At 37.2% G+C, this 14,243-nt stretch overlaps 2 protein-coding genes across 6 annotated transcripts in view; both read right to left on the bottom strand.

Annotated features, from left to right (window-relative positions):
* Positions 1-14,243, bottom strand: part of LOC140924631 (uncharacterized) — a 412,059-nt gene that overhangs the window by 6,900 nt on the left and 390,916 nt on the right. Inside the window, exons 1-2 of one of the 4 annotated variants that reach the window (XM_073374653.1) lie at positions 773-1,862; positions 400-492 (exon numbers count right to left, since the gene is read on the bottom strand). The exons of 1 other annotated variant lie outside the window; for it this stretch is intronic. In XM_073374653.1, coding sequence (XP_073230754.1) covers positions 400-492; positions 773-1,739 — 1,060 coding nt within the window. In that variant the 5' untranslated portion in view covers positions 1,740-1,862. Of the gene's footprint in view, positions 1-399; positions 493-772; positions 1,863-14,243 lie in introns of those variants that run through there. 2 more of the 4 variants (XM_073374651.1, XM_073374652.1) reach the window with 2 other exon arrangements.
* Positions 1-14,243, bottom strand: part of LOC140924632 (uncharacterized) — a 135,491-nt gene that overhangs the window by 62,486 nt on the left and 58,762 nt on the right. The gene's annotated exons all lie outside the window — the stretch shown is intronic.

Raw genomic sequence — 14,243 nt, 5'->3', positions numbered from 1 at the left:
AGGTCTATTGTTACTTATCACCTCGACACCCAACAATGACCAGCATTTAGATGTCGCAAGCTGAAAATTTCACTGAAAATAACCTACAATATTGAAAACAACCAAGCCTCTATGATAAAATGCAATTTCCTTATGCTGTGGCCCAGCATTTAGCATGAAAAACGTAAACCTGAAACGAGTACTATTTCTCGGCATCTAACATTGTCAACCTGTAACCAGCGTGAAAACGTTTTGACCTTGTAAGTCAGTCTTAAACGAGTCTTGTTCAATGCTTCGACCATTTCTTAGTTATTTAATATCCCCACAAGGAATAAGTACATCTCCCAGACCTTCCTACATGGAAAGCAATGAATTGCTCTTGTGGACATATTTTTTCATGTTTCTAAGATTCGAGTGTACCTTTATAAAGATGTTTTTCAGTTGGAGGGGGCTTTTCATCATGACAGATCACAGTGGTTTTCTTAGATAAATTCTGCGCATCTGCACTGGGACCTACATAAAAAAAAACACAAATGTAGCAATACAATAATTTGTTACTTTTGAACCTCATGGTTGGGAATAAGACGTTGAAAGGTATCGCGATTTTGAAACTCTCAGAAATTGGCAAATGTAGGTGGACTTCTCTGGTGGAGTTATTAACAAGAGGTTGATAAATTTGTCGTTGTGAAGTTTTCACTCACGTTGTAGTTATAACTGCGTGAACTTACATTTCCTAATGCCAGCAGATTACACAATACTAAGACCAATTTGAATTAAAGAGTGAACCTGTTACCTTGAGAAATGGCAAGCATTCGTTCCACAAGTCTATTACAGTGATCCTGCCAGCTGTATATCTCTGCATACTCTCCTTGAAGAAGCTTGGCCTCTCTCAGTCGCAGCTTCCTTTTTTTCTTCCGAACAGCTTTGATTGCATTGGCCCAATCTTTAGGATCTTCTGATTCCACCACACAATGTGAACCATTGGGAACTTCCTGTAAGGCCTCGCCAAGACCAGAGTTTCCACTAACCAGCACAGGCAGACCAGCAGATAAAGCCTCAAGGGCGGCTAGACCAAAGCCCTCAGTTCGTGATGGCATTACAGCAAGATCAACTTCGCAACACAACCGGGCTAACTGCTCTCTGCTTTCATTAAAACAACGTACAGTTAGTTGACTGCGATCAATGCCTTGCTTAAGTAACAAATCTTTTACTTTCTCCTCTTCTCCACTTGGAGCTCCAACAAACAAGAGCTTATAGGGCTGTGGCTCGTCTTTCAACTCAGCAATAGCGCGAGCAGCGATGTCATATCCTTTCAGCTTAAAGTCTTCATTGTCACCACGTCCAAATACTAAAACACTGAATGTTTTCCTTTCTTCAGTGGCTTGCTTTACATCAGAAAACTCTGAGAAGATGCCTGGGGTAAGGTTGAGAACATCTTGATCTTTTCCACAGGCACGGAGATAACCTGAGAAAGCTTCAGCCAGCTTGGGTCCAACAGCTACAACTTGATCAGCTTTTTCACAGAGTTTTACCTCAGCCTGGTGCTTTTTCTCGCCTCTTGAAATGGCATCTGTGTAGGATTTGAACATACCAAGCTCCTCAGGAGCTGTATGAACGACCTGAATCCACTTGCACTTACACTGACGCTTAATAAACTGCACTTGCCGACCAAGAATGGCCCCATGTCCTATCACAAAGTCCACAGCATGGCCGTCTGGCAAAGAGGACAACCAGTCAACTGGGTTGTCATAACCTGCCATTTCCTCTGCTTCAATGAGATGAACATTGTGACTTGCAGCAACTTCTTTATCTTCCTCACTGCACTTGGGGAGATAAACACTGACCTCCACGCTGGGGTGTTTAGCCAACTGAATGGCCAGCTCTCGGTTGATGGTTGACAAGCCTCCTTTTGTTGACCACCATTCACTGCTTAACAGAGTTACTCCCAACTTCCGGGAGGAAGTGGAACCTGAACTGCTTTCATGGTCTTCCTGTGATGTAGAGGCTGTGCTAGGAAACGATGACAAATCCTGAAAAAGGAGAAGCAAATTTACCAAAGGGTTTTATACATGTAACAAAGGCTTTTTAATACTGGTAAGCTAATAGAAACTGTAATTAAGATGTGAAACTCAAGATTTGTCTTTCCAATCACTGCTGTTAGTAGATCACACAGGAGGCAAAGAAACATTAAGCTAAAGTGATATAAGCTCATAAGACGATTCATACACATTCATAACTATACTGGTGTCCCTTTTTTCATTACAAGTCATTATATTTGGACTGCATATAACGGACACAATGTGAAACAGATGGTCATATTCCAAGCTTGGTCCACATGTACATGTGGTAGTACACCTATACAGATGTCCCCATAGTTCCAACAGGGTCGACATAATGTAATTAAAATTAGCATTTTTCATAAGGACATTTCTTTAAAACTTAAAACAGTACAATACTGATAAAAAATTCAGTTCCTCTTTTTTTATGGCTAAGAGCAACACGTTTCATTATATGTCATGGGAATCCCACAGTTTTGATTAGGGGAGAGATGACCTGACAGTAAAAATGTCAAAAATGAGGTTCTTTCCTTGGATTGCCTCAACAACAATTTTACAACTGCTTTGCCTGAGTACCACAATGAAAACTACCCATTTCATTTCTTGAGAGGGAAAAGCAAACTTATCAGTTTTTCACTCAGCATTCCATTACAAATTATATAGAAATACTTAAAACAAGCCAATGCCCCCACACAGCAAGAGATTATCTTCATTCTAGGAGCATGAACCACAACGGGAGTCTTAACCCCCACCACCCCTCACCCCAACCAGGATGGGATGCTATATGTAGTCTACCACAGCTTTGCTCCCTGCAATATGCCGTCAGTAAACACAAAATCAAAGAACTAAGAGGGGAGAGGTAATACAAAAAACAAGTGACAGCACAGAGCTCAGGGCTCAAATCAGTCCTCCCCTAATCCAGAGTCTGCAGCCCTGCCAACCCCTGGAGATTCATATATCACCAACCAGCCCTCAAATTTGTTCTTGAATCAGTCAGAAAGAGAGAGACTGTTGCCAACTTTCACAGGTCAGGTGACCAGTTGCCTCAGTCTGGCATGACTGGGGTCCTTAACAGGTGCGAGTCTAATATGATCACACATATAATTATTTTTTTCAATTATTGATATTTGCAAAAGTACTAGAAGTAACAAATAGTTAGGACGTGTGGGGGAACATTTACCTTATAGATGTGATTGATTGAACCACTTTCCTAATACGGTGGAACTTCTCCTTTCGGACACCTTTATTCAAAGGACACCTTCATTCAGGGGACACAAAATTTGGTCCAAGAAAAACTTCCACATAATCTTTGCATTCAGGGGACAGTTCCCTTAGCAATCAAAAAGTGACTGACCACAATTAAAGAGGGTTGATATTTTTATGTGTACACTTATCACAATTATGGAAGCTTTCACAAACTGCACTATCTCACTTAAATCAATCTATAGCTAGACTCACCAAAAGGGGAATTTACTGGACTGCTTCTGCTATTAAACGACTAGACAGAAATATTGTATTGTATGAAATCGAGAAGTTTACTAAAATAGATGGCCAACCGCCTATTGATCCAGATCCATGGGCCTCATTGATTACTGAGACGATTACACTGAGACGATCCTAAATTTTCAGTCTACAGTGTACTTGAAAACCGTTTTCATGTTAAACGCACTATTTTTTCTACAAGATAAAAGATACTCAGTTTTAAGATTTTTCTCTTGGAATTTTTCTCTAACTTAAAAGAATAAAATCCTTTGCATTTTGTGACCTATGTTGCTTTCATCGGCACGTACTTTAAACAATGTGAATAGATGAAACGATCAATAACATCTTGTTTTAACCTGATAGTAATATGAGTTAAAATTTTGTTTGAGTCCGCCTTTTGTCTCACTGTGACTAACTTCTCTTCATGGCAGGACATTATGTCGCTTTATAACTCTTCTGGAGTTTTTGTGCCAGCTAACCAATATTGCAACACCATTCACAGTCCTTGGATAATAAAAAGACTGAACAATGTACTATGTGCCCTTGTTTACTTTTGATCACATATGCACAAACTCTCTGTTTTCAAGCGATTCATCTCAATGTACAATAATCGACCCTATCCTTAAATTAATTAAAATCCTTTGGTTCATTCATATTAATACTGTTTTTTCCCCTCACATTTACTGTATTCTTTGTATTCAAAACACCTTTAGGAAAATAAAGGTCATGTGAGTCATGATCAGTAAATAATTATGTTTCAAGATCAATCAATTATGGGCTTTCCTCGAGTTCCCATTTTGCAGTGGTGTCAGCTTATGTATCGGTCAAATCAAAGCTTCAACATCCCCCCCGGGCAACCCCCCCCCCCCGGGCATTTGACTTTTGGAAAATTATTGTTCAAATTCCCCCCTACCCGAACCAATATGCCGTTCAAATGCCCCACACTAGGGTCCATTCAGGTGATCAAGCAAATACCTCCATCCTGAGGACATTAATTTTAAAACTTTACATATTATCCACTATATATGTAGGAGCTCTTAAAGCCCAGTCTGTGACAGTTTGCAATAGACAGTACAGTTTTTATTCTAATTTATTCTGTAACTGCTTTATAATAAAGAAAACCAATATTAAACATACATGTAGTTGTCAAATTTTGATCATGAATCATTAAACGTAACCTCAATAATCTTGTCCTTAAATTTATATATTGCATATTGAATGCAACGGCCGCCAAAAAACAAGAGGGATTTGTATGGGAAGAACAGTTTAAGACGAAATCCACCAGGAAATTGAGTAATTTTAATTTTCAGTGGACCAAAACCTTGTACCAGAATAATTTAAAGAATATTGCATTCTTTTTTACATTTTTCAAGGGCTAAAGATGTAATTAAGTCATCTGTAGTAACGTACACCAAAGAAAATTTCTTATGAGTGCCCGAGAAAATGACTGTCAAATTCACAAAATTACATCTAAAATAAAATAAAACTTTCAGAATGTTACCTGTGTTTTCACAATTCTTGTGAAATTTGACATTCATTTTCTTGGACTCCTGTAAGAAATTTTCTTTGGTGTTACTACAGATGACTTGTACTACGACATGAGAAATTTCTGCAATTTGATTGGCTTAGAGCAGTGGTATTTCAGCTTAATTTGAAGTAACAACATGTGAAAATTACAAACCTTTTGTGGGTAGTAGTATAAACAAATAATAGCATGATTTTTATGTGATATTTGGCCTAAATACCACTTGTGATATTTCAAAATTGTCTCAAATTTCACTTGCCTAACAGCTCGTGAAATTACATGGAATAATTTCAAAATATCACTCATGGTATTTATGCCAAATATCACTACAAATCATGCCATTACCTAAACTAATTACATCTTTAGCCCTTGAAAAATGTAAAAAGGGATGTAATATGCTTTACATTATTCTCTGCTGACAGGTACAAGGTTTTTGTCCATTCAAAATTAAAATTACCCAATTTCCTGGTGGATTCCATCTTAAATCACTCAGCCACGGTTTTCCATACAAACCTTTTCCATTTAGAAATTTTTTTGTTGTTGTTTAATCGAGATTTCAAATACAGCCTACACATGATTTTAAAGCAAGAGAAACAAGAGCGATAAAGGTTAGCAAAGGTGAAATCACCGTTGCTTCTTCTTTGCTCTTGTTCCTCATTGTAAACACAACTTAATACATTCATATATATTCAAAGCCTGAATCCAGTTTTAAAAATATCAAAATTTAAATACCTTCAAATACGGCCAAAAGCTTGTTTAAGCCCTTTCATTGTAACCAATTGACCACGAAGGCACAATTTTTTCCATGAAAATCCTCTAATACTATGTTAGCCATGATAGCTTGTCACATGCAAAGTGCCCAGAAATTTCACATGAAATCAAGGCTATGGCTCAAATTCCCCACCGCCTGGAAGACTCCTCACCAGGATGGCAAAGGTGTCAAATTCCCGTAGTATGCCTGGGGGCAGGGGGGGGGGGGGTGGGGGATGTTGAAGCTTCAATAATTATTTAACTAATACATTACATCTCCATAAAATGGTAGAAAAAAACATCAAAAACATCACGTGAACTGAAAATTTTCAATAGTTTTTTGAAACTCGCTACTGCTGACATCAATATATCTTGCTTGCTGAAATTATGGGCGAAAAAACAGAATGGAGGAGAAGCATAACAAATGATAACAAGGTCATGTACAAATTTAATGATAAAAGCTTAGCAAGATACAGTTTATCCTCAGTATCCGAAATTTAGAGCTCAAAAGTGGTGTGTGTTGCATTAAATAGAAGGAAATATTAAAATACAAAGCCAGTCTTCTAACATGGCAAAGTTGTCAAGTCCCTCCCTCATAAACCATGATAAACGTACATTTCTTAACATCAGAATTCATCTGACATTCATCGGCAACTGAGTTGTTCGCATCAGTACAACAGCTTACAATCAAGTCTTCTACCATAGTGTCATCAACTGGTAAAATACTTTGCTCATAATTGTGCTCATTAATAATATTGCTTGTGTACTACATGTACATCGATCGGCAATTCTCTCTTTGAGTTCATGAAATGGCCCCGGCATTCCAAAACTGACACTCACAGTCATCTGTTAGTGTGAACCTACTGTGAACAGCCTGTGGGTTTGTATGCAACATAAGCATTTCTCTGAGTTTCCAAGTGCCAACATCATCAATATTGACTTAAACTATGACAAAACTTATAAAGTGACTCCTATGATCGAATCGCTTTGAACAATGCAAAATAACTAATTCTTATTGATTCACAACACTTCTGGGTTTCTGGGGAAGGGGGGCAGAGAAGAGGTACAAAAAATATTTGTGCAAGGGTCCGTGCAAGGGAACATTGTACAGTATGAAACCACTTGTGAGAACATCGTTTCTTGGAACCAGACCCTCGTGTCTTCCCTCCCCCGGGAGACTGTTTTTCTGCACAGACTACCCAAAACCTGAATAAATAACTGCGTGTGCCCTGAAAGGGGCAGCCCAGTAATAATGCATCTTGTGAATTAACCATAAATATAATGTCGTAGAGATTAGTTAAGGATGATTTTTTGTTGTTGTTTCTTTTGGTTAATTATTAACAATCACCAGCCCAACTTTTATTCAGAAGACACCTCTATTCAACAGACGCTTACCTTCCCTCTTGAATAGAGGTTCTACTGTACAGCGTGCAAAGAAAGTCCTGTCCGATAGCCCGGAGCTAGTGGATTTTGCAATCAGGCTAGTGAATTCTGTTCTTAACTTTCCTGAAGGGCAAATGAAGTTTTTTGGGAAATTCAAGTTACAGAAGAACTGTAATCAATGCTGCCAATCAAACATTTTTTTGGGCTAGTTAAAAAGACTCTTGGGCTAGTACATACTAGCAACAACTTGCCCGAATGGCAAGCCGCAAAACTGACTTTCTTTGCACCCTGAATGTAACTGAAAAGCAGATGCATCAATGAATAAGAAAGCCCCTCTAGCTCCAGTAACAACAAAGGAAAGCGCCATGGAACAATGAATGTGGAAATTGACTTGAACAACACATTAAACAAGAGTCAAATTGAATTTGACTATGTCATTCAAAAGGACAAATTATTGCTTACTTGATAAGCTCACAATGAAAACAGAAGAACATGACAATGGTCAATGAGTGGACTCACCAAAATAATTTTATAGTTTGGCTTTTCAATCCGTGTTCAGTGACCCAAGGTCATTGAGACTCAATAGTGAATCATGAAAAAGCTTATTTTAAAGCTTATTGAAGCTTTCACGTAAAATGGTTAAAAACATAACTAAAAATAAAACCACCACAGTGCTTAAAATGTGCACTCAAAAATATGAGAGACATGGAACAAGCAATGTTAAAACCTGGATTAACTAAACTTATAAATTCAACTTGATCAACACCAGGGCCTTTGCAACCACATACCATGCATATTAGTTGCGAAAACAAAAGTATCCCAGGAATGCGGACAGATTTTAAAAAAACCAGGCTATACATGCACTAAGAAAGTCCTGCTGACCACCCCTTCAAGAATACATAATAAACGCCCATAATAAATGAATAATTATTATTAAATATTATTATAACCACCAACATCATCCAGAGCCACTACTCAAAATTCCTATTTAACTTCAAACCTGAAAACTTGACATTGAAGATACATGTACAAAGAAAAATAACCTTGGTTTAATGACCAACACTCAGTTATAAACATAGCAAAAATTCAAATCTTTCTTACCTCCATCAGCCTAGACGTCACAGGAATCCTAAAACTCCTTTAATGCTGATTCTATAACAGGATCAGAAAAAGACAGTACAGTGAGTGACTTTAATAGTGGTGCAGTGTTATCTTCCTGCCATTCAACACTTTTTAGCGCAGATTGGAAATTTTTATGCAGCTAAATATAATTTAGGCAAAATTAAACTCAAGCAAATGCAGCAAAACCCCATTGACAGTACGTGACCTGTGGGGTGGTTTCCACAGGTTTTGTAGGGTTTCAAGGTTCATTGCAAATCATTATGGATTCTTCCACCCTCTCCTTTCTCCCACTGTTGTGTTTGGTTGCCAGGGTAAGTATCCTTTCAGGTAAGTTATTTTCACTCAGAATTATTTCAGTGTGCCCGTGCTGGTTAGCAGGCACTCACTAGGGTGGTTCCCACATTTTAGGATTGCCATGGATACCTCCCTGCAGCCTACGGAACTTGGCACCCCGCTAACCTTTAAGGTACCAATGGGCTATTTCTGAGTTACCCCGGGCCTCTGTTTCAAAACGAGGGTAGGTGCTCAGCCTTTGATATGGAAATCATTTTTCAAATGGCAAACGTGAATTTGTACCACGTGACCAAGTTTTCCCCCTATTTTCCGTTTACTCTTTATTGCTTCTACACAAAAATAAGTAGTTTTATGCCAGTTTTAACCATAGGAATCGTTCGGGGCTGTTTTTATCTGCTTATTTTCTATTCTGAGAAATTCTCAACTTGAGTCTGACGTTTGCCGTTTGCGGTAAACGTGAATCTTAATCTCTCTAATCACTGATGAATCTTCAAGCAGCTGAAGGCGTGAGCCATAAGGGGGTTGTGGGGGAATGCTACCCAAAAAAATTTTGAAATCTTGATGGTCTGAAACCCCATTTCTATAGTTCAGAGAGGACAATTTCTGTCTAAAATGTCACTAAAATTAATCATTTGTCAGTTTTTCTGAATATCAGTTTCAGTTAATAATATTTTATTATACTCTGTTAGGTGTTCTTGTATCTAGTATCGTAAGAATTCACTTGAAAAATGTCAAAATTGGGATTTTCCAATCGCAATAGGCCATTTGCACTAAGAGGTCATGTGACATCGTGTTTATGAAAATGAAAGTTACATGATTTTGCCTTCGAAAAACGATTAGTGGGTCATATCTTGAACAAAATAATAGTGATTTGGTTTTTCAAACCCACACCATTTTCTTCAAATGAGTAAGTTCATAGCTCGTCACGTGACCAAAATGTGATTTTTAAAATTAGGTATTACATCTTTCAGAACACAAATTTTGCACTTAAAGTTCAAGGGAAATGTTGAAAAGATGATGTGGTAACGTTTACAGCACATCTGAGCGTAACTATCAAACGTTTAAGCAAAAAGTAGTTTTGGCCGCCATGTTGGAGGGCAAGAGTATGCCCTCCAACATGGCGGCCAATACAAATCATATTGCTTTGTTGAAGAATCAAAGTGCCATAAAATATCTCCCTTAAATGCGTTCCCTCTCAAATTTCGGGAGTGAGATAGTTTTTATGTGCTCAGTCAATTTTTGGAATCAGCAAGATTCCAACGCATTGTTTAAAGGAAGCATTGGTCACGAGACCTCTTAGTGCAACTGGCCTATCGCATATTGGTCAGGATTCGGGATTTTAAAACAAAATTGGGAGAATCCTGTGACCCAAGGTACAGTACTGTAAGTTATACATAAAATGTACATCTGTACAAGATAGTGATACGCAACACTTTGGTGTACATGTAGCTTTATATTGGGGATGGACCATTAGAAAAGTTATGGGGCCACATGAGGAATTTTTGGGCTGAGGGAATTTTATTCGTCAAGTAACATTTACTCCACATGTACCATTATTTTTTCACTCCTTTTCCTCTTGCACAATTTTTCTTTCATGTACTAATATTTTGTCCACCCCCCTCTCTTACAAATTAATAATAATAATATATAAACAGTCTATTGTGTTTTTTCAGTCAATTTAAAATTTTGTCAACTCAAGACACTGCACTTGTTAAACACCAACCACATCTAGTCTCAACATTTGCTAAGCACTTTAGAAGATGTAACATTCCAATGCTAATGTTTTTCTAGCCTCCCACAAAGATGATTTTAGGGGTTTGTCACGTGTTCCTGCCCCACAAACGTTCACTAGAGAGGATTATGTGGCAAAGGAGCCAAGAGAACATTTGCATGGGAGGTTAAAGTTTTTCTTGTTTACATTACTTTTCATTACATGAATTATTTATCCCAAAATGTATGTTGATGTTCAAGGTGGGAAAGGCGAGTCCTGGACACCTCTGTGTGGAGGATTAAATAAGGTTTACCCCAAGCCTACAACGTATATACAACATGTACAGCTTACATTACTGTATTTTCAGAACTGCTTTCAGCTGTTTTAGCTCAAAGTTTGTCACACTGTTGACCAATTTAACAAATGAACAAGCCCGAAAACAGATAAAGACAAAACTCCTTGTAAAGTTCAAACCTAACTTTTACTGTGTAAACAGTTCTGTGTTCACTATTTTCAAAATATATTGCCTAAATTTTAATTATATGGCTAAACATTTTTTGTAGTAATTGAATTACTCTCATTGCAACAAATTAAATACATGAAAATAATTCAAAATGTCTTACCAAAGCTTGGTACATGGATCCTTGACCTCTGAAACCCACACATCATGAGAACTGAATTGATTGGTAGCAGTAACCTTAATAATAAAATCAAGGGAAATGCGTCAAGACAAGTAGCATTGGGGAATTCACCTAGTTATTGCTTTAGAACCCACACTGTTGCATTGCATTGCATGGCTGGTTAGTGAACTGTTAAATATACCAGTCAATCAGCCAAGCCACAGCAGGGTATGTGACTGGTCAGGGCTTTGTAAATATAATGTCCTTTTAAGGTGGCTCAATACAGTTTTTCAGAGCCAATACCTTCCAAGTTTGAGCATAAACTACGTCGCCATAAACAAAGTTTTGGAAAAATTGCCACCACAGTTGTATTAGATAAAGATGAAAATTTGTTATGATAAGGGTTGCAATGGCATTGGAGTTGTCATAGCAATGAAATGACACTATTACCTATTTTACTTGCAGCAGTATATCTCGGCACTGGGAACTGTTCTTCCAAAATCGTTCACGGGAGCTTTTTCCTCCAATAGCGGCCTCAATGTTCATGAAGTTTAAGCGAAATCTGTAAGAGCGTTATCGAGATATTTTGGGGTGAAGTTTTTGTGGTTAGAAACACAGTAAAAAATGGACAATATTGTTGTTTGGCCGTTATCCGTAGAAAATGAAGCGCTTTTTACATGCAATTTCACCTCATAGAAGTTTCAATCTTTTTAAAAATGTGTGTGAAAGATCATGGAGATAGCTCCAGCCGATTGCTAGAAAGAAGGGTTTTATTAGAATGTATCAAAGTGCTCTTGTTAGTGGTTTTGTAAACATTTTGGTCATCTTTAACAAATTAGCGAATAGTTTTTAAACCGCTCAATAGATTTTTTAAAAATTTAAGATTCTTGAGATTAACCTTTCCTTTATATGACCTTTTAGTTTCAAGATTATTGATACATTGTAAGGCAGTAAAATAAGGGCTACAATTCGTTACTTTTTTATCGGAAGTTTCGTTATTACAAGTGAAAGCCTCTAATTATTCAATGCATTGTCTCCCAGTTTCATTTTCACGTGAACAACAGTAACTAACAATGCATTTGACATATGCAAAAATGCTAGCTATTGTTATACGCGAAAATATGAAACTTGGAGACAATACCCTGAATAATGAGAGGCTCACATTTGTAAACGCAAAATTTCTGCCAAAATATTGGCGAATTGTAGCCCTTATTTTACTGCCTTACAATATATCAATAATCTTGAAACTAAAAGGTCATATAAAAGGAAGGTTAATCTCTAGAATCCTAAATTTTAAAAAAAATCTATCGAGTGGTTTAAAAATTATTCGCTAATTTGTTAAAGTAGACCAAAATGTTCAAAAACCGCTAACAAAATCTCCTCAATACATACTAATCAAATCCTTCTTTCTAGCAATCGGCTGGAGGTATCTCCACGGTCTTTCACACACGTTTTTAAAAAGATTGAAACTACTGTGAAGTGAAATTGCATGTCAAAAGTGCTTCATTTTCTACAGATAACAGCTGAACATCAAGATTATCCATTTTTTACCATATTTCTAACCACAAAATCTTTATCCCAAAATTTCTCGATAACGCTCTTACAAATTTGGCTTAAACTTCAAGAACATTGAGGCGACTATTGGAGGAAAAAGCTCCCGTGAATGATTTTGGAAGAACAGTTCCCAGTGCCGAGAAATAATTCTGTAAGTAAAATAGGTAATAGCGTCATTTCATTGCTATGACAACTCCGATGTCATTGTAACTCTGACCAAAACAAATTTTCATCTTTATCTAATACAACTGTGGTGGCAACTTTTCCAAAACTTTGTTTATGGCGACGTAGTTTATGCTCAAGCTTGGGAGGTATTGGCCTTGAAAAACTGTATTGAGCCACCTTAAAAACACCTTTCACCTAGGGACCAACCATAATTTTGGTTTTAACAGAGTCAAGAGCAAATTAGAGTACACTGTAACAGGGATCCATATTTATTTTTTTTATCAGCCGGCAAATAAGCTTGATGGCATACTTGCCCGGTTACTGTAATTTTTATTTGGGTTGCCTGGACAAAAGTGCAGAATTATAGAAAGAATAGCGATAAAATTGTTTGCAACCTGAACTTTTCCTATTTTGCATTTCTTAACCAGTAAAGCTGTTAGGCTACAGGCCTGAGGCAAAACACAGTTAATTTACATTTTAAAAGTATTTGTTTATTGTTGTGTACTTTTTTTTTCCACACAAAAATATAGCAGAATCCTGGTAACTCAAACGCTGAAGGGAAACGAAAAACAGTTCAAGTTTATGGGAATTCAATTTATTGGGGTAAATTTTAGTGAGATAATTTTGATAAAGGGAAAAGAAATTTAGGATTTACGGTCATTTCGCCTACGGGTCGTTTCACCTTTGGTCTGTTCACCTACGTCTAGAGGCGATTCGCCTTCGTCTTATATGTCAGTTCACCTACGTCTTAAAACATGTCTCACAACAGTTGATTCATCTACTTTATGTATGATCGCGTTTGGATGCTAGTCAGTCAATTCAATTCCTAAAGCGTGACTTTATGTGCTGAATCAACCAACTCAATATTAACCGCCGCTTTGGAGTTAAATTAACTTTTATACTCAAGCCTAAAATCAAGCCTATCGAAGTTAAAATTACGAGCGTTCGTTTACATAAAAATCACCATTTTAATTTGATTCATCTTCATTTGAGCAAAAACAAGTTATGCAAATATAGAAAATTCTGAGTTTCGAATTACAGGGTTCTCCAATTACACTGAGTAAGCATGAAGCGTGCTCATTTCGCGACATTTTAATTCTAATACACTTATTACATGCGGGGACGTTTAGGTTACCCAAGTGACACCCACCCCTTAAACAACAGATAATTCACGTTTAATTCCACAGGGCGCAGAGGAGTTCTTTGTGATGGTAAACAAAGCAAAAATTTTACCAAGCCGATCGTACGAATCACCTGTGTTTACTGTAGAATTGACAATCAAACCATCAGCGATCATAAAATTTAACTACAATACATGTTATTCCTCTGCACTTTGTGTTAAATCTACCGTATTTATTCGACTATAAGCCGAGCGATTTTTACACAAATTAAACTGAAGTGAATTAAAATTTGGGCTCTAGAGGGGGTCTCGGCTTATAGCCGAAAGTTTTTGAAAAAAAAAATTTTCTGGCGCATGGAAACTCTACTAAATCGAGATGTATTTACGTATAAGCCGAGCTACAGTAAAGAAACACAATATGCAATTGTTGGTTATTAACTTTTAAGAATGTGGTGGCTCCTAAAGGAGCCGTTTGTTAAAT

Source organism: Porites lutea, chromosome 14 (genome assembly GCF_958299795.1).
Source record: "Porites lutea chromosome 14, jaPorLute2.1, whole genome shotgun sequence".
Classification (NCBI taxonomy): Eukaryota; Metazoa; Cnidaria; class Anthozoa; order Scleractinia; family Poritidae; genus Porites; species Porites lutea.
The sequence above is the reverse complement of the archived record's forward strand: the minus strand, read 5'-3'. Positions and strand labels throughout refer to the sequence as shown.